Source organism: Bos javanicus, chromosome 7 (assembly GCF_032452875.1).
Source record: "Bos javanicus breed banteng chromosome 7, ARS-OSU_banteng_1.0, whole genome shotgun sequence".
Lineage (NCBI taxonomy): Eukaryota > Metazoa > Chordata > Mammalia > Artiodactyla > Bovidae > Bos > Bos javanicus.
In genome coordinates this window covers 3,808,686-3,825,449 of record NC_083874.1, presented here as the reverse complement: position 1 = coordinate 3,825,449, position 16,764 = coordinate 3,808,686, and the positions used below count along the sequence as shown (strand labels likewise).

Below are 16,764 nucleotides of genomic sequence, written 5' to 3'. Positions count from 1 at the left end.
TCCCCGGAGCCTCCCCTGACCGGGGCCGTTGTGGCCTCTTGCTCTGTCCTGTCGCAGGCGGGGCCCTCGCGTTTGTCAGCCCGAGCTTGGCGGTGCACAAGACCTCCTCAGCCGTGGACCGCCAGCGGGAGTACCTCCTGGACATGATCCCGCCCCGCTCCATCCCCCAGTCAGCCACGTGGAAATAGTGCGAGCCAGGCCCAGTGGAGAACAGGCTCCCTCCCTCCCACCTGGCCCCACCACCCTCCGCTCGGGAAGATACCCCGCTCCCCAAGAGGGTGAGCGCGCGCAGGCCACGCTGCCGAAGTGAGAGCTCCAGTCTTGGCTACAGAGTCTCGTCGCGTCACGGAGGGGCGCTCCACAGGTGGACCAGGATTCATACTGGGGACCTTTCCCGTGGGCTTCCTTCCTTTCTTTGCCTTTAGTTTGCCCAACACCAGCAGAAAAGCGGACCTCGGGGCCGGCTCTGCTCCTGGCCCTCCCTCAGCCCCTGGCAGGGCTCGTGGACGGCGCGCCCAGACACTGTGACACGCTCGGGCTGCCCGGCGCTGCGGAAGTGGGGCAGAGCGTTGTTCTGTTTTGCTTTGCCCCCGTCTTAGCCTCCTAATCTTTGACTGCCTTTCTTCATGGCAATCCCTAGATTGACAGATTTTTTTAAATCACCTCACGATGATGGAGTTTAATGTAAACGGTGCAGACCCAGGGTTCCCTGGGTTCCCTGCCAAGCGCGACCCCAGTGCCCTGGGGGGTGGGCTGCTGACCCCCCAGCCCTCACTCCAGCAGAAGGCCTCTGCTGCTGCTCATCCCGGAGACATCCTCCGACCTTCCACACTTAAGCAGAAGAACAAACTGCAACCCAGACCGAGCCAGGGAGCCTGGGACCCTGGGGCCTGAGTAGGGAGGGGAGAGTCGGCAGCCACACCCAGAGCTGGAGCAGGAAGTCGGAGGGGCCCGGCCCTTGTGTTTTTTGTTGTGGTGGTGATTTACTTTATTAAATTGTTTCCTTTTCTCTTCCTCCTTATTTTGATGGACAGCATCCTGAGCCCTGGCCTGTGCTCCTGTCAGGCACGTGCGTGTGGGGAGGCGCCCACACACCCCCAGACTTCAGGGTTTGCGTTTGGGTCTAGTTTAGAAGCTCCCTTGAAAAGCAGGGCCATGCTGCCAGGGTCTGCCTTCAGACTTTTTTTTAACCCCCTAGCGTCTACAGAAACGTCTCAAAGGATCAGGTCTGCGCTTAGCTGTGTTCCGTTCTGTTTTCTCCCTCTCCTTAAAAATCAGTCCATGAGGAAAGGCAGAAGCTGTTGTGTGTGTGCTGCACATGGGCCAGCTCTGTGCAGGTGTGAGGGTGTCATGTGTGCATGCACACACGTGTGGAGACGGGGTACGCTGCTCCTCACTTCAGCCCCAGCCCTGGTTTTCCTGTCCATGCAGTTAGGGACTTAATTTAAAATTCTTATTTTGTAGGGCCACCTTCCTCAAATACACTGCTGCACCGTTCTAATAAAGGCTCATTTAACCCCCCCTCATGTTGTTTGAATATCCGTGTTTAGAAGACATTTTTGACATGCAATAGAAGACCTAGTTTTGCAAAATGTTTGAATTTTTTGTTGTCTAAAGCCCTAAATTTCTCATTGATTTTTGTTTTGAGTGCATAATGAAGGTGGCCTGAAGGAGGGGAGGGCTGGAGAATGGTGGCTTTCATTCCAAGATCCAGGGATTTGGGGAAAAGGGGAAATTGACCTTTGGGGGAGGGGGGAGTGGGGAAGGGTGTGTTTTTACACCAAAAAATCAAGAGTATGCAAGCATTTCTATTCCTCGCATTTTTCTGTGTGCCTGGCAAATAAATACCTGTCTTATACTACTCTGAGCTGTTAGCTCTCTCTGTTCGATGACATGGGCCAAAACTCCCAAATCCTACCAGGAGTGCCCAGCTGGCAGACCCGGGCAAACTGACCTCAGTGCCATGCAGCAACTCGGGCGTCTTGGCCAGGGTCACCTCTGCAGTGGGTGTGCCCAGGGCGGCTGCAGCCCCACAGGGCTTGACAAGGTCTGTGATCCGGGGCTCAAAACCAAGCCACTCGCATTGGCCCCGGATCCTCGCCCCATCACTCTCCACCATGCTCAGGATCCACCTCTCCTCACCTCATCTGGCCAGACTTCTCCAGGCTACTGCCTAGACCTTGTGAGCTGAGTACAGACTGACCGCCGTGGGCAGAGGACGCGGTGGCTGGGCCCTGACCCGTTCTCTGCCTCCTCCAGCCCAGCATTTGCAGGAACATTCCCATTGGTAGGACTTACTGTGACATAAATGTAGCTTTTTAAAAAGGGATCAAGAAAAAAAGGGGGGGATCCAGGAGGTGAGATGCCTTAATCTTGATTCATTTCCCCTGTCTCAAAACTTCTATCCCCCTCTTTTTCCCTTTAGTTTCCCCTTTGCATTGTCACTCCTATAAGCCTCAAGTGCATGGTTCTGTGGTGAAATTTATGATGTTAAGAAAGGGCATTAAATACCTTTCAAGTATGGGAAGGATGTTAACATTAAAGGTATTCTCCCAGCCCCAAAGCCCACCCCTCAAAATGGGCCACAGTTCTGGGGGTCTGTAGGCTGAGAGGATCTGGTTCCCAGGAGAACCAGAGAACGTGGGAGCCCCCAGTCCCAAATGACAATTATAACTGCCCAGTAATCTGCAGCAGGAACCCCCAGTGGCACCTGGAAACTCTTCAGAACGTTGACTGTTACGTGGACTGGGGTGCAGGGCTCACCAGGCTCCCTTTCCCATCTGAAATGCCTGTGTGCGGAGGCCCGCAGGTGCCCGTGGGGTAACTACGTCCACTCAGCTGCCCATGGCTCTGGCCATCCCGACTGTTGTGGGGACCCTAGTCCTCAGGGTCCCGGGTGTATCTTTTGGGACCCACACCGTTGACAAGGTCAAGAGTGACTGCTCTGGGAGGTAGGGGTGGGTGGTGGCTGTGGTCTGGAAGCAAAAGGTCACTGAAAGAGGCGACAGGACACCCCTGCATGGCTCCCGAGTGGCCCACGAGTCACTGCTGTGGCTGGGGAGACACGGGAGGAGTCCTCTGTATAAATCATACGTTCTCATCACAGGCGTGGGTAATGGAAAGACGGCCCTTGCTGCTCTGCCATAGGGTTTTTCTTCGATGCCTGGTTATGCTGCACATGGCGTTTGCCTAAAGAAGTTGGACTGAGTTGTTTTTTTAAAGGACAGCTAAAGTTTTATAATCCTTAAAGAGTAATAGTCACACCAGTGTAGGGTATTTGGGAGGTGGTTTGTTTTGATTAGGGGGAGGAGGTTGTCACTTGTATTTATTGTGACTTTGATAATAATGTTAAACAAAGTGACCACCAAGGCGGCATAGAAGTTCTAATAAAGACGCTGGAATCAGTGGCTATGTGTTGTGTCATGAAGTTTTAGAATCTGAAGGACAATAAAGAAACGGATGATGTGTTGGCTGTGTTTTCTTTTTGACTGCTCGGCCTTGGGGTCCCGCATTGTTTTCCTCCCAGCTTTGGGGCAGCTTGGAGACTTGGGATGGCAGGGTGATCCTTTCTTAACAGGTAAGCGAAGGATCAGACACTTGTTTCCATGGGCTTCTTTCAGATCTCGCTTGCCATGGGGATTCAGTCTTCCCCAGCTGGATACTTGAGGTGAATAGCTCAGTCGTGTCTGACTCTACGACCCCGTGGACTGCAGCACGCCAGGCTTCCCTGTCCATCGCAGAGTCCGGTACAACTGAGCGACTGAACAGAACAGAATGGAACTGGATGCTGGGGCTTCCCAGGTGGCACTAGTGGTAAAGAACCCATCTACCAGTGCAGGAGGCATGAGAGATGCGGGTTCAATCCCTGGGTGAGGAAGATCCCCTGGAGGAGGGCATGGCAACCCACTCCAGTGTTCTTGCCTGGAGAATCCCATGGACAGAGAGCCAGGCGGGCTACATGGTCCATCGGGTTGCAAGGAGTCAGACATGACTTGGCACACCAGCACGCACCCAACTGGATGCTACGGCCTTACCTCTGGGTGGCGCTTTGTGGCCTGTTTACCCACAGGCCCCGGGAGTGCATGCAGTGAGAATGCAGTGAATTCTGCCCCTTGGCTTGGGTTCTAGCCATCAACAACCTCCATCCCAGAGTGGTGGGCTTTTCTGGCTCAGCATTGGGTGTCTGCTGCAGGACAGATGGTGCAGTGTGGGAGCCACCTGGTTTTGAAAACAATTCCTGGTGCAAATTTGTTTTCAGAGGTTGACACACTGTTTCAAAGGTTTACTCACAAAATGAAACCTGTGAGCACTTTGAACTCCAATATGCATAAAGCGTCCCCTTGTTTTCCTAGGTGCTTTTTTCATTTATCTATCTATTTATTGCTGCCGCTTGTTATTGGGCATCTCTGCCTCCAGCCTGGGGTCTGACTTCCCTCCCCTGTGGCCATGGCCAGCCTGGTCTCACCTGGGCAAGGCACAGAACAGGTACAAGACACTACTGAAGTTAAACTCAAGCCTGTCACCTCTGACACGTGCTGATTGCACCCACACCCCTCAACACTGAGAGAAGCCCATTTCTGGGGTTCCACAGCCCCCTCTTCAAGTGCGTCTGCTGGATCAGGCACCCAGGCTCCTCAACAGAGGGAGGGCAAGTCTTAAGCATCTTCTCCAGATAACAGATGGGACACCACCAGCCTGGTTCCTGAGACCCTGTCCCCTCGTAACTGAGTCATGGGTGTGGCCAGGAGGGGAAGGACCCCAGGCCCACTGTTCACACACAGTAATCAGAGGGCACAACAAGGCACGTGCCCCACCGCAGCCATTGGGAGCACACCTCGTGAGGGGGGTGAGGAGGGAAAGAAGGGTGCCTCGTGAGGTGCCCTTTTTAGGCCAAGTCTTGCATGAAGAGAAGGGAAAAGCGCTGGGAGTGGCGTCAGCCCATGCAAATGCTCAGAGGTGAGACCAAGCAAGGCAGGTTGAGGACAGAGGAAAGCGGTGTGCCTGGGCCTTGGGGGCACGGGGAAAGGATGTGAGCTTTTTCTTGAGTGAGCAAGACATTTCCCTCTTCTCACCCTGCTTCTTGCTCTGTAAAATGAGGTGGTTGGGACCACATCCTATTTGAAGGGAGTGGAGGGAGAGCTGGCGCATAATCCCCAAGGGAGTGGAGGGAGAGCTGGTGCATAATCCCTGAGAGCCATGGAGAGGGAGGGAGCAGAAAAGGACCGCTCTCCTCAGGGACCCGGGCTCTGGTGGAGGCAGACAGGAGGAGCACCGGGCTCTGGTGGAGGCAGACAGGAGGAGCACCGAGGGAGCTGCTTCCCATACACCCAAATGACAACAGCCACCGTCACTACGCTCAGTAACCTCATCACAAGCGAAATGACCCCCAGCCTTCCCCAGACCCTGTGGGGTCCCTCTCCAGACACCAGACACATACCCCTTTACCTCTCTACCTCCATTCCAGCTATGGGAGTTCCTCGCATTATTCAGACACACCAGCTCCATCCTCTCCTGGGAGCACTCCTGTTTCCAGTGTTTGATTCCTTCCCTTCAGCCCCTCCTTGCTCACCCCCACCTGGCATTTAGCATAACTTATTTTATCTTCACGCCATTCTTACACTTGCCACGTGCTCCCTCACTGGGAGCACGGATGGATCCAAGCCACTTGGCTGTGTCCCAGTGCCTTGCACACAGCAGTTGCTCAAAAAACGCCTGGATGAACAGAGCATGAATGAAAGCAGGAGTGGGACGGCGGGTATAGGGGTGGGGGGGCGTGTGTACCTGTGGCCGATTCATGGTGTGAAAACCATCACAGTATTGTAAAGTGTATTGTAACTGTTCTACAATTAAAAAAGAATGACCGGCACACTCCTTTGCCTCACCAAGGAAGGTACCCAACACTAAGGGGAGCTTCCACCACCTCCCCACCCCACTTCAGACATAGCTGGGTGCCAATCCTGGCTGTTCTTGGGCAAGTGATACCTGTGTGGGCCTCAATTTCCTCTTTTGTAAACACTTTCTGTCTGGACAGACGCCCCCCCGCCCCTTGCTGTCCCATCCTTAAACACCAGAAAGGTGCTGGGGTCCTTTCTGGATTGGGGTCCCCAATCCAGCACGTCCATTCCCAGGGCCATTACGTTGCTGAAAATGACACCAAGGCCCCTTCGAGTCTGCCCAGGATGGGGAGCCCGAAAGGTCTCTGTTAGAATCCTCCTAACTCCCTTTTCAGACCTGGAGCAAGAACCTCCACAAGTCTCTCTAAAATGGGGTGCTCGTGCCTGCCTTGCCCCGGGGAGTGATCCCCTCCCCACTGCTCCATAAAAGGGGGCCATTGCTGGAACTAGGTGCGAGAAAGAGCGAGTTTATTGCAAGTTCCAAGGAGGGCAGCGCCTGGAGCGCGCCTTCCCTCACCGGTATGCGAGGCTGGCTGTGGATTGACGCCCTCCGCGCGCGTCCGCTCGCCAGCAGCTTCTCCAAGCAGCCACCGCCCACCTCGTAGCGGTCGCTCACCCAGCACCCGCGCAACGTTTCTGTCTCCTCTCATCTGGCCCCCTCTTGGGGCCTTCTCGCCGGTAACCGAGGGGGCGCACGCGCCCTCCTGCTCTTGGGATCGTGTTGTAGTAGCTGAATTCCAAACAGGGGCGACTGCGGCCCCCGGCGTCGAAGTAGGGAAGGGGGAAGGGCGCGTGCACAGCGGTGCGCGGCGGCTTCGCGGAACTACCGAAGCGCGCTTCTTGCGCGTGCCCTGCGCTTGCGCAATGCTCCGGGCGGCGGGAATGGTGGGAACCCCGGCTTCTAGCCGGAGTCCCCCGCACGCAGCCAGCCGTTGCGCGCTACTTGGCCCGCGGAGGGCCTGGCCGACGGACTGAACTGCAGCAACTCGGCTATTAGTGCTTTGCAGCGCTCGGACAGCTCGAGGCCGTCCGGGTAGAGAACGCCGCGCTTCTGGCGTCGGGGCAGGCCGGCGATGTCCGAGTCGTCGAAGGGCATACACCCGGTGACCATGACGTAGAGCACGACGCCCAGGCTCCATACGTCGTACTTCTTGGGGTCGTAGGGAATGCCCAGCAGTACCTCGGGCGACGCGTAGGCAGCAGAGCCGCAGTAGGTGGTGCTCAGATCGGGGTATCCGTGAGCCTGACGGCCGAAACCGAAGTCGGTGAGCTTGACGCGGCGCTCATCAGGGCTCAGCAGCACGTTTTCGCACTTGAGGTCGCGGTGCACCAGGTGGTGGTCGTGTAGGTAGCGTACGGCGCCGGCGATCTGCGCGAAGAGGTCGCGAGCCTGCCCCCCGGGGATGCGCCCGTTTCGCTGCACTGCCTGCAGTAGGTCGGTGGCGGCCGCCTCCATCACGATGTACAACTTCCCGTTGCACACCTCGATGAATTCGAAGACGTGCACGATGTGTGGGTGCCGCACTCCCCGAAGGATGGACAGCTCGCGTGGCAGGAACTTGTTGACAAAGTCGGGCGGCGCGCGCCGCCGGTCTACCACCTTGATGGCCACTGTGCCCTTGTATTTCTTGGACGTGGCCACTTTTACCTTGGAGTAACTGCCCTCTCCTATCGTGCGGCCCAGCTTATAGCCGAGTTCGCTCAGAAGCTTGTCGCCCGACATGGTGGCGCCTGGGGCGCGTGGGGAGCAGGAGGCGGCTGCTGTCGGGGGGCGGCCGGACTCCGATCTCGGGCCTAACCCATGGCGCTTGGCACCTGCACACCCGCACCCCCATGTGCCCACTCCCCGGCCCCCTCCTCCGCGGTGCCTTTTATTGCCCAGGTAACAATTTCTGCCTTGTGAAGTGACCGCGGGCGTCACCCTGCCTCGGGGTGGGGGGTGGGGGCCCTGACCCCGCCCCGTGGTGCTCTCCCCAAGGCCCTACGACTTTGTGACTCATAATCGCTCTGAATGATCCAGTTCCCGATGAGAGGACACTAGCAAGGCGTCTCGACCGTCACCGGAGTGGAATCAGAGCCTGGGGTTGGGGCGGCTCCTCAGGAGTCCGAATCTGAGCAGCAGCCGTCCCGAACTTCGTGTAATCCAGTCCTAACCCTGCAGACCCCTGGGCTGCCCGCAGGGGGCCCCAAAGGGAGAAAAATGGGACGATACCTGGCTCCCTCGGGAGCCTGGGGGTTTCTAACTGGCCTCACATTGCCCCAGAGGGAAGGTGAGTGGGAAGGTCCTTTGGTGCAAGAGCTCTGGCGACCAGACGGGCTGCAGGCTTTAACACCGACCAAGCCATGCCTCCATCTAGGAGAAGAGAAAATAAGGACTTTTTGGTCGCAGCTGGGGCGCGCAGTCGATCCCAGGCCCCGCTACGGAGCTCTCGCACGAACTGGGTTAGGTGCAGCGGCGCCCTAAGTTTCCCAGTCGAGCCCGAGACCTGCGCCGCAGCTTCCGCCACACTCAGCATGGTGTCGATCGCCGTTGCGTAACTTCCTCCTGCGACCGGAAGTGCAAGGTCCTGCAAGCATGGCGGCGTCGAAGGTGAAGCAGGACATGCCCCCGGTGGGGGGCTACGGCCCTATCGACTACAAGCGGAACCTTCCGCGTCGGGGACTGTCGGGTCAGTGTTGCCCTGCCCCGGGTGTCAGTGTCTGGGCGTTTTAGGCGCCGCGGCGGGGTCGGGACGCCAGGGAGTCTAGCGAGCCAAGGTTTCCCCCTCCGTATGACAGGAGGCGGCGCCCTGGGATCCCCAAAAGCTTCAGTACTAACAATAATGAAAACTGCTGCAGTTTGTCGACCGTTTACTAAGCCCTTTGCTTCCTTCTCGTAACAGCCCTGAGGTCGGTCCCGTTAATTATTTCCATTTTACAATTCATTGATTAAACCGAGAGAGGGCTTCCCCGGTCGTTAGGCGGGTAAAGAATCCGCCTGCAATTCAGGAGACACAGGAGGCGCAGGTTCGATCCCTGGGTCAGGAAGATTCCCTGGAGGAGGAAATGACAACCCACTCTAGTATTCTTGCCTGAAAAATCCCATGGACAGAGGAGCCTGGCGGGCTACAGTCCATACGGTCGCAAAGGGCTGGACATGGCTGAGCGACTGAGCACAAACTCAAGTTAGTTTAGCTCCCATGAGACACGAGAGAGGATGAGACTCCCCACTGGGCCACCCAGAGCAAAGCTGGGGCCGAACCTGGAATACCCAGGGAATTTGAAAGATTATTTTTGCGGGGGGGGGGGGGGAGGGCGGAAAAAAAGTTCTGCAAAGTGGTTCCTCGCTGGTAGCCCCCACCTGCAGGATATCCCATAAATATGGATTCTTCTAATTGTCAAGGGCTCTAAATAACGTTTTAAAATTTTTTTATTGGGGTCAACACAAAAACATGTAAGAGAAAGTAAAAAACGCCCATACACTGCACACAAGATTAACAAATACAAAGAATGTCAACCAAGTTAAGAATGAATATTTTGCTGTAACTCATTGAGCTTTACATTTAAAACATGTGCATGTTTTGCAAATTATGCCTCAATTAAAAAGCAGAAAAAAATTCACGGGCATGATTTTTTTAAATGTTATAATTAAAACAGAGAAAAGTTAATGTTAGGTTAAAAACTCAAGTCTTCCCTTGCTCCCTACTGGCTTTTTTTGTAATTTGGAACAAAGGTTGGCAAACTTTTTCCGTAACGAGCCAGGTAAGTATTTTCTGCTTTCTTGGCCAGACAGTCTTTCTCCCCTGTTGCTTATTTTACAACTTTACCAACCTAAAAGTGTGCTTAGCCTGAGGACCATACAAAACAGTTACAGGTTAGAGTTGGAGCACTGGGCACTGGACTGTAGACTCACTCCTAGATTCAACAAATATAATGCGATCTGTGTCATCTTTTCTCACAATCTAACTTAGCACCCAGGCTGGAACGCTCCTCGGGTGTGTGGCATGAGTTTTGTCTATACATGTGTCCTTCTGTGACCTGTGTCCAGACCAGACCGCACAAGAACCCCAGCCCTTGGGTCTTCCTGGGCTTCCCACAGCCAGCCTCTGTCTCATTTTGCAGTCCCATACGTGGCCTGTATCCTGTTGTCAGCAGCACCTGCTGTGGGTCTTAAACACCCCCGCCTGCGCTTGTCTCTCTTCCCGTCAGCCCTTTACACCCGCTTCCCCTGTTGCACGTCCAGACCACCTCAGTCTTTCCTGGGTGCAGAGGGATGAGGAGCATAACCCTTTCCGAGGTGTGGGCTCTGTTTATGTGCCTGTGTCTAGTCAGTGCGCCTCCGTTTAGTAACTGCTGAACGCGTCCTCAGTGCTGGGCTCTATGCTGAGGAGCTCACCCAGCAGAGGAGACAGACACACTGCTTGTAATCGCCCATTGCGGCCAGTGCTGAGGCCCAGGGTAACTGGGGCCTTACCGAGCCAGAATGGGCGAGAGGACCTCTCTGAAAGGAGTTGCCCAGGCAGAGGGAACAGCAGATGTAGAGGCTTCACTCAGCCTGCACCCTGCCCTCCTTTCTGTCCTCCAGCCTTATCCGCAGCTGCTTTCTCTCCATCGGTCTTGCTCTTGTCCAGGCACTGTGACCCCCAGCTCGGCACCCACTCCCCTTTTCTCTACCTGGACCACTCACCGCCAGCATGCCACACGTGCCAGGCTGGCTCAGGCCACCCTTGATCCATACAGCTACTGAAGTGACTGTTACCCCACCTTTCCCCTGGCCACTCACACCCCTCTCTCCTCGCTCCACACCCTCCTGTACCAGTGAGGGGCCCTTTTTTTCTGGTATCTTTAACATTTTAATTGAGATTCACATGCCATACCATATAATCACCCATCTCATGTGTACAGACCGGTTTTTAGTCTGTTCCCTGTTGTGCAACCATTGGGATAATCTAAGTTTACATTTTCATCACCCCAGAAGAAATGCTGTGATTAGCAGTCGCTCCACATTCTCCCCCAGCCCCTGACAATCACGGATCTGCTTCCTGTCTCTAGGGATTTGCCTCTCATATAAACGGCATAGTTAACGATGTGTCATGTCTAACTTTTCTTAGCATTTTTTTTTAATATATATTCTGTTTATTTTCGGCTGTGCTGGGATTCCACTACTGTGTGGGCTTTTCTCTATCCGAGGCGAGTGTGGGGCCACCCTGGTTGTGGCGCACAGCTTCTTGTTGCGATGTTGTCTCTCGTTGCGGAGCATGGACTCTAGGGTGCGTGGGCTCAGTGGTTGCAGCGCATGCGCTCAGTAGTCGTGGCTGCTGGGCTCCAGAGCACACGCCCAATAGTCATGCAGGGCCTTAGTTGCTCTGCGACGTGTGGAATCTTCCTGGATCAGGGATGGAATCAGTGTCTCCTGCGTTGGCAGGCAGAGTCTTAACCACTTGACAACCAGGGAAGTCCTCGCGGCACATTTTTAATGTATATGTTGTAGGATGCTTCAGTGTTCTTTCTTCATTATGGCTGAATAACCTTGTATGGCTGGACGTTTTGTGTGTCCATTTACTATTCGACGGACATTTGAACTGTTTCCATCTTTTGGCTGCTGTGAACATTCTTGTGTGGGTTTCTGTGTGAACATGCTTCCTTTCTCCTAGGTGAAGTGGGGCTGCTGGGTCACATGGCAACTCCACATTTAACATTTTGAGGAACTGCCAAACTGTTTTCCAGATCGGCTATACCAAATTACGTTCTCACCTACAGTATATGGGCGTTCCCATTTCTCTGCGTCTGGACAGCACTGATCGTTTTCCAGTAAAAAAAATTTAGCCATCCTAGTGGGTGTGAGTGGAGAAGGAAATGGCAACCCACTCCAGTGTTCTTGCCTGGAGAATCCCAGGGACAGGGGAGCCTAGTGGGCTGCCGTCTATGGGGTCACACAGAGTCGGACACGACTGAAGCGACTTAGCAGCAGCAGCAGCAGCAGTGGGTGTGAGGTGGTGTCTGCTGTGGTTCTGATTTGCATTTCCCTAGGGACTGATGATGTTGAGCACCTTTTCATGTGTTTCCTGGCTATTTGTGTAGCTTCCTCGAAGAAATATCTATTCAGACCCTTGACACATTTTTCAATTAGGTGGTTAGTCTTTATTATTGAGTTTTAAGAGTTCTTTATATATTTTGGATACCATTCCCTTATCAGATACATGGTTTGCAAATACTTCCATTCTGTGGGTCGTCTTGTCAGCTTGTTGGTAGAGTCACTTGCAGCACAAAAGTTTTACATCTCAGCAGTGTCCAATTCATCTGTTTTTTCTCTCGTCACTTGTGTGGCCAGTGTCTAATCTAAGAAATGGTTGCCTTATCCTAGGTCACAGAATGACTTCCCTGTTTTCGAAGGGTTTTGCAGTTTTAGCTCTTACATGGAGGTCTTTGATCCATTTTGAGTTAATTTTTGTGTATGGAGGGCGGGAGATGCACACTTTATTCTTTTGCATGTGGCTACCCGGTTGTCCAATTTGCTGAAAAGACTGTTCTTTCCCCATTGAATTATCTTGGCACCCTTGTCCAAAATCAATTGACCATAACTGTGAGGGTTTATTTCTGGACTGTCAGCTCTGTTCCACCGATGCACACGTCTGTCCTTACGCCAGTGCACACGGTCTTGTATACACAGCTGCGTGCTAAGTTTGAAGAGTCCTCCAACTTTGTTCTTTTCCAGAACTATCTCAGCTGTTCTGGGCCCTTGCATTTCCACATGAATTTTCCGAGCTGCTTGTCAATTTCTGTGGGACTGTGGGGGGAAGAAGGGATTCTGATGGGAACTGGGTTGGATCTGTACCTCAGTTTGGAGACTGCTGCCATCTGAACAATGTTGAGTTCCGATCCTTGAACACAGGATGCATTTCTGTTTATTCAGGCCATCTTTACTCGTGGCCTGCACCCTTTTCTGGATATGCCCCCCCCCCACCCGCCCCATTGTCGTCTCCCTCCGGAGGAGGCGTGTTCACCCCCGGAGGGCCTGGGGCCTTAGCCTCAGGCTGTCAGTGAGGACTAGATGAGTTGGAGGGAAGGTCGCCTTTCCTTGTTGTTGCTTAGTCCCTCCGTTGTGTCTGACTCTTTGTGACGCCACAGACTGTGGCCCACCAGGCTCCTCTGTCCATGGGATTCTCCAGGCAAGGATACTGGAGTGGGTTGCCATGCTCTCCTCTAGCACCCTACCTTACTCTTGGGCCCGCACATGGGCGCCCAGTGTTGGGGGTAGGAGGCCCTTACGAGGACAGTCCAGGTCTGTTCTCTGGGCTGGGTTAGGAGGAGAAACCCCTGAGCCTCTCTGCAGAAAATGGGCAGCTGTGGTCAAACACGCATCACCCAGCAAAGAGAGCGCTGCGTGCCCAGCACGGGTGGTCAGCCACTGTGTGCGAGCCACGGGCGCACTGCGGGCTGGTCCTGGGCACTCGGGCCTCTCAGTGCAGGGACCAGGGTGCCCCACTGCCTTGTCCCCCATAACTCGGGAATGTCTTGCCTTGAGCCTGTGTTTTAACAGGTTGAACTAAAAGGAGTAAAACACTGAGCCAGTTTCTCATTTCTCTCCGGGTCCAGCGGAGGTGCCAGATGAGTCCTGTGCTAGCCAGGCTAAAGGAGAGACAGCCCGCACTTCGTCCCCCGCAGGGCCCAGGGAGTGGCTTTACCCACCATTTGCTGGCCCTTCACTGGGTGTTACGTGGGGCTCAGTCTGGCTGAGCTTGTGAGCTCATCCCAACAACCATGAGTTCCATCCAGAGGAGAGACCAAGGCTGGAAAGAGAAGGGGGTGTGGGATGAGCCAACCCCAACCAGGCCCCAGGCATCCAGACCTCCCTGAAGACCCCAGCAGGCCCATAGCCTGTCAGTCAGAATTACAGCGCAGGTGCCCCGGGGGCTCAGTAAATATTCATTTGAGCCCCTGTCTCCTGGGGTCCCAGGAAGGGGGCTCAGTCCCACGAGGCTGGAAGGCAGCAGCATCCTGGGAGCCCAGGGGGTGGCCGGGAGGCCCCTGCAGGGCACCGCCTGCCTCCGGCAGCCCCATCCAGCCTCTTGTGGGCAACCCCCGGGGAGGTGGCCCCGGCTGCTGGGCCCTCTGTGGGGCCAGGACCCAGCGTGGACACCGTCCTTCGCCACGGGGACCAGCTGGCTGAAGGAACTCAAGCAGCCTTCTGGGCACTGGTGGGCTGAGGCCACCCAGCCATAACCATTTAGACTACCAGGCTCCCCCATAGCCTCTGCCCAGCCTGCGCCTTCCAGGAACCCTGGCATGGGGCTGAGGTGTGGCAGCCGCAGCAGCCTGGTGTGCCCTGTCCGCAGAGTGGGTGATTGGGACGAAGCGTGGGGTCTACAGTTGCCGGGGAGCGGGTGTCAGCGGGAGGGGTGGGCGGATTCTCCACAGAGACAAAACAAGTAGTCAAAGAACAGGCGTTAGAAACAGCCCTGGCTGTCTGGGCGGGGCTCCATGAGGGCTTTCGCCTTCTCCCTTTCCTGTTTCTGGAGCGCCTGCCATGGGGGGGTTGTGGGTTAGGAGAAGGGTCAAGGTGGCCTGTCCCTTGGGCAGGTGCTGAGCAGTGCCCTCTCCCTGCAGGCTACAGCATGTTCGCCGTGGGCATTGGGGCCTTGCTGTTCGGGTACTGGAGCATGATGAAGTGGAACCGCGAGCGCAGGTAGGCCCCGCACTGGAGAGGCAGGTGGGGACTTACGCCGTGGACTCGGGGTTCCTCCAGGCCCCCATCAGCACCTCAGGGAGCTCAGGGCCTGAGCCAGCGAGTCCATTTCTGGGCTTTACCGTCAAGGAATGACTGACTAGTAAGTAAGAAGCTTTCCTCCGGGTGTTCACTAGGTACCCTTGAGCTCCACCCCCAGGTACCCCAAGGTCTGGTTTGCATAGCCCATCAGGCAGAGGCAGGGGCAGGGGGACAGGCCCTGTCCCTCAGAGGGTGTTTGTCAGTGGTGCCCGGGTAATGATACCAGGGCTTCAAAGGCAGATCATGCAAGACAATGGCCGGGCCAGCCACACCGGCCTGAGGGTCCCAGTCTGCCGTGGCCTTGGTTTGGACCCTGGCCACCTCTGAGATTGCCCAGCACTCTGTCAGATGGCTCCTCCTCACTGGCTCCCAACCAGCAGTCCCCCCCACCCTCCCCCACTGTGTCCTGAGCATCCACCTTGACCCTGCTCACCCCTCCATGGGGGCAGTGCTGGAGAAGGTCCAGCACATGGAGGGCAGTCCGCTTTGTTCAGTGAACTCAGGGCACCTGGGGGGTGCTGGACACGAGGCCCCCACCCTGGACAGGCGAGACCAGGCCCAGTCCCCCGGGGGGCACCAGGGTAGCCATGGTATGTGACTGATGAGGACAGCAGCCCCAGTCCCTGGGCCCTGGGGGCTGAGGTGGAGGCGGAAGTTCCCTGGGACCCTTCCCTGTGCTGCTGTGGATTCGTGGTGATGGGGGGACAGGGTCAGGGGCCACCCCCTGGGCTGCGTCACTGGGACTGCTCTCCCCACTCCCCCCAGCAGACAGGGCTGGTGAGTTAAGAGACGCCGAAAAGCAGGCAGAAGAAAGAAGCTGCTCATGATACTCGCCCCCCGCCCTCCACGGTTATTTTGAGATGAAAAGGATGTGGTTCTGTAAGGCCCAGAACCTCATGATGAATGTTCCCCCCAGTTCACTGCAATCATCAGGCCCGGGCTATTTTTAGGATTAAAAAAAAAAGTTTTGAACTGAAAAGAAAGTGTGAAGCCAGCAGTCTTGTGGACTGCTGCCGCCTCTGCCAGCTGCGTTTCCCCACATCCCCCATGCCCATCGCAGGCTGCTGGTGGGTTGAACCCACTTCCCCCCTTACTTGCCTCTGCCTCGCCCCCAAGCCCCGTGCCAGGGTAATGCCTGTCCAAGGGCCTCATCATCTGCCCCCATCCCAGTGTGAACTGATCTGAGTGTCGGTTTTGGGGTTTCACAGGCGTCTACAGATCGAGGACTTCGAGGCCCGCATCGCGCTGATGCCTCTGTTACAGGCAGAGAAGGACCGGAGGTAGGCCGCTGGGGTCAGGAGGTCACAGGTCAGAGTGCCCCAGCCTGCACCGTGGGACAAGGCCAGAATGCACGTGGGGATCCACAGCCATGACCTTGTACTCCAGGGGCTGCCATCGTCCTTGGAGAGGACCCCATACTTGACTTGCAGGAGAGACCCAAGACAGAGAATGAATGTTTCTGGAGGAGGGGGCTTTGGCATTGGAGGGCTGCAAGAGTTTGCCAGGGGAAGGAAGTAAAGCGGAGAGATCAGCATGTGTGCAGGGCTGAGAGCTGTGGGAGGTGACGGGGAGCTGGAGGAGGGGCACGTCTGGCAGTTTGTTAGGCAGGGGCCCGGGGAGGGATCAGCCCTGTCCCCCACCTCCCACCTTGTCTCCCTGCAGGGTTCTCCAGATGCTTCGGGAGAACTTGGAGGAGGAGGCAACTGTCATGAAGGATGTGCCGGGCTGGAAGGTGGGTCCTCAGCCCCCCAGGGTCCAAGCCGCTGCAGAAACACAGCCTCCCACAGAAAATACAGGGCTTTGGGGGAGTGGTGCCAGGTGCCAGAAGGGGGAGGCTATTCAGGGTAGAGGCACAGGGGCTGCCAGTCCTGGTGGGGTCCCAGCAGGCTCATGAGACCTACCTATACCCCTTCATCCCCACAGGTGGGTGAGTCCGTGTTCCACACCACGCGCTGGGTGACTCCCATGATGGGCGAGCTCTACGGGCTGCGAGCAAGCGAGGAGGTTCTCAGCGCCACCTATGGGTTCATATGGTACACGTAGGGGCCTGCGCCCCAGAGACTGCTGGACCCGCGTCCCCTCCCCACTAGGAGAGAATAAACGCTTTGGAGACTGGCCTGCTTG

The 16,764-nt window shown here is 55.8% G+C and overlaps 3 protein-coding genes across 9 annotated transcripts in view; 2 read left to right on the top strand and 1 right to left on the bottom strand.

Annotated features, from left to right (window-relative positions):
• GATAD2A (GATA zinc finger domain containing 2A) overlaps positions 1-3,467 on the top strand; it is a 98,455-nt gene extending 94,988 nt beyond the window's left edge. For all 7 annotated transcript variants that reach the window (XM_061421433.1, XM_061421434.1, XM_061421428.1 and 4 more), the window contains one exon: positions 58-3,467. In XM_061421433.1, coding sequence (XP_061277417.1) covers positions 58-188 — 131 coding nt within the window. In that variant the 3' untranslated portion in view covers positions 189-3,467. The remainder of the gene's footprint in view (positions 1-57) is intronic.
• Positions 3,468-6,341: 2,874 nt separating this feature from the next.
• Positions 6,342-8,006, bottom strand: TSSK6 (testis specific serine kinase 6). Its single transcript, XM_061421435.1, has one exon. It carries the CDS (start codon positions 7,615-7,617, stop codon positions 6,796-6,798), a length of 822 nt encoding a protein of 273 aa, XP_061277419.1. The 5' UTR covers positions 7,618-8,006; the 3' UTR covers positions 6,342-6,795.
• An 89-nt stretch (positions 8,007-8,095) lies between these two features.
• NDUFA13 (NADH:ubiquinone oxidoreductase subunit A13) lies at positions 8,096-16,757 on the top strand. The gene is made up of 5 exons (XM_061421438.1): positions 8,096-8,563; positions 14,481-14,559; positions 15,849-15,920; positions 16,303-16,372; positions 16,564-16,757. Exons 1-5 carry the CDS (start codon positions 8,470-8,472, stop codon positions 16,681-16,683), a joined length of 435 nt encoding a protein of 144 aa, XP_061277422.1. The 5' UTR covers positions 8,096-8,469; the 3' UTR covers positions 16,684-16,757.
• Positions 16,758-16,764: the final 7 nt, after the last annotated feature.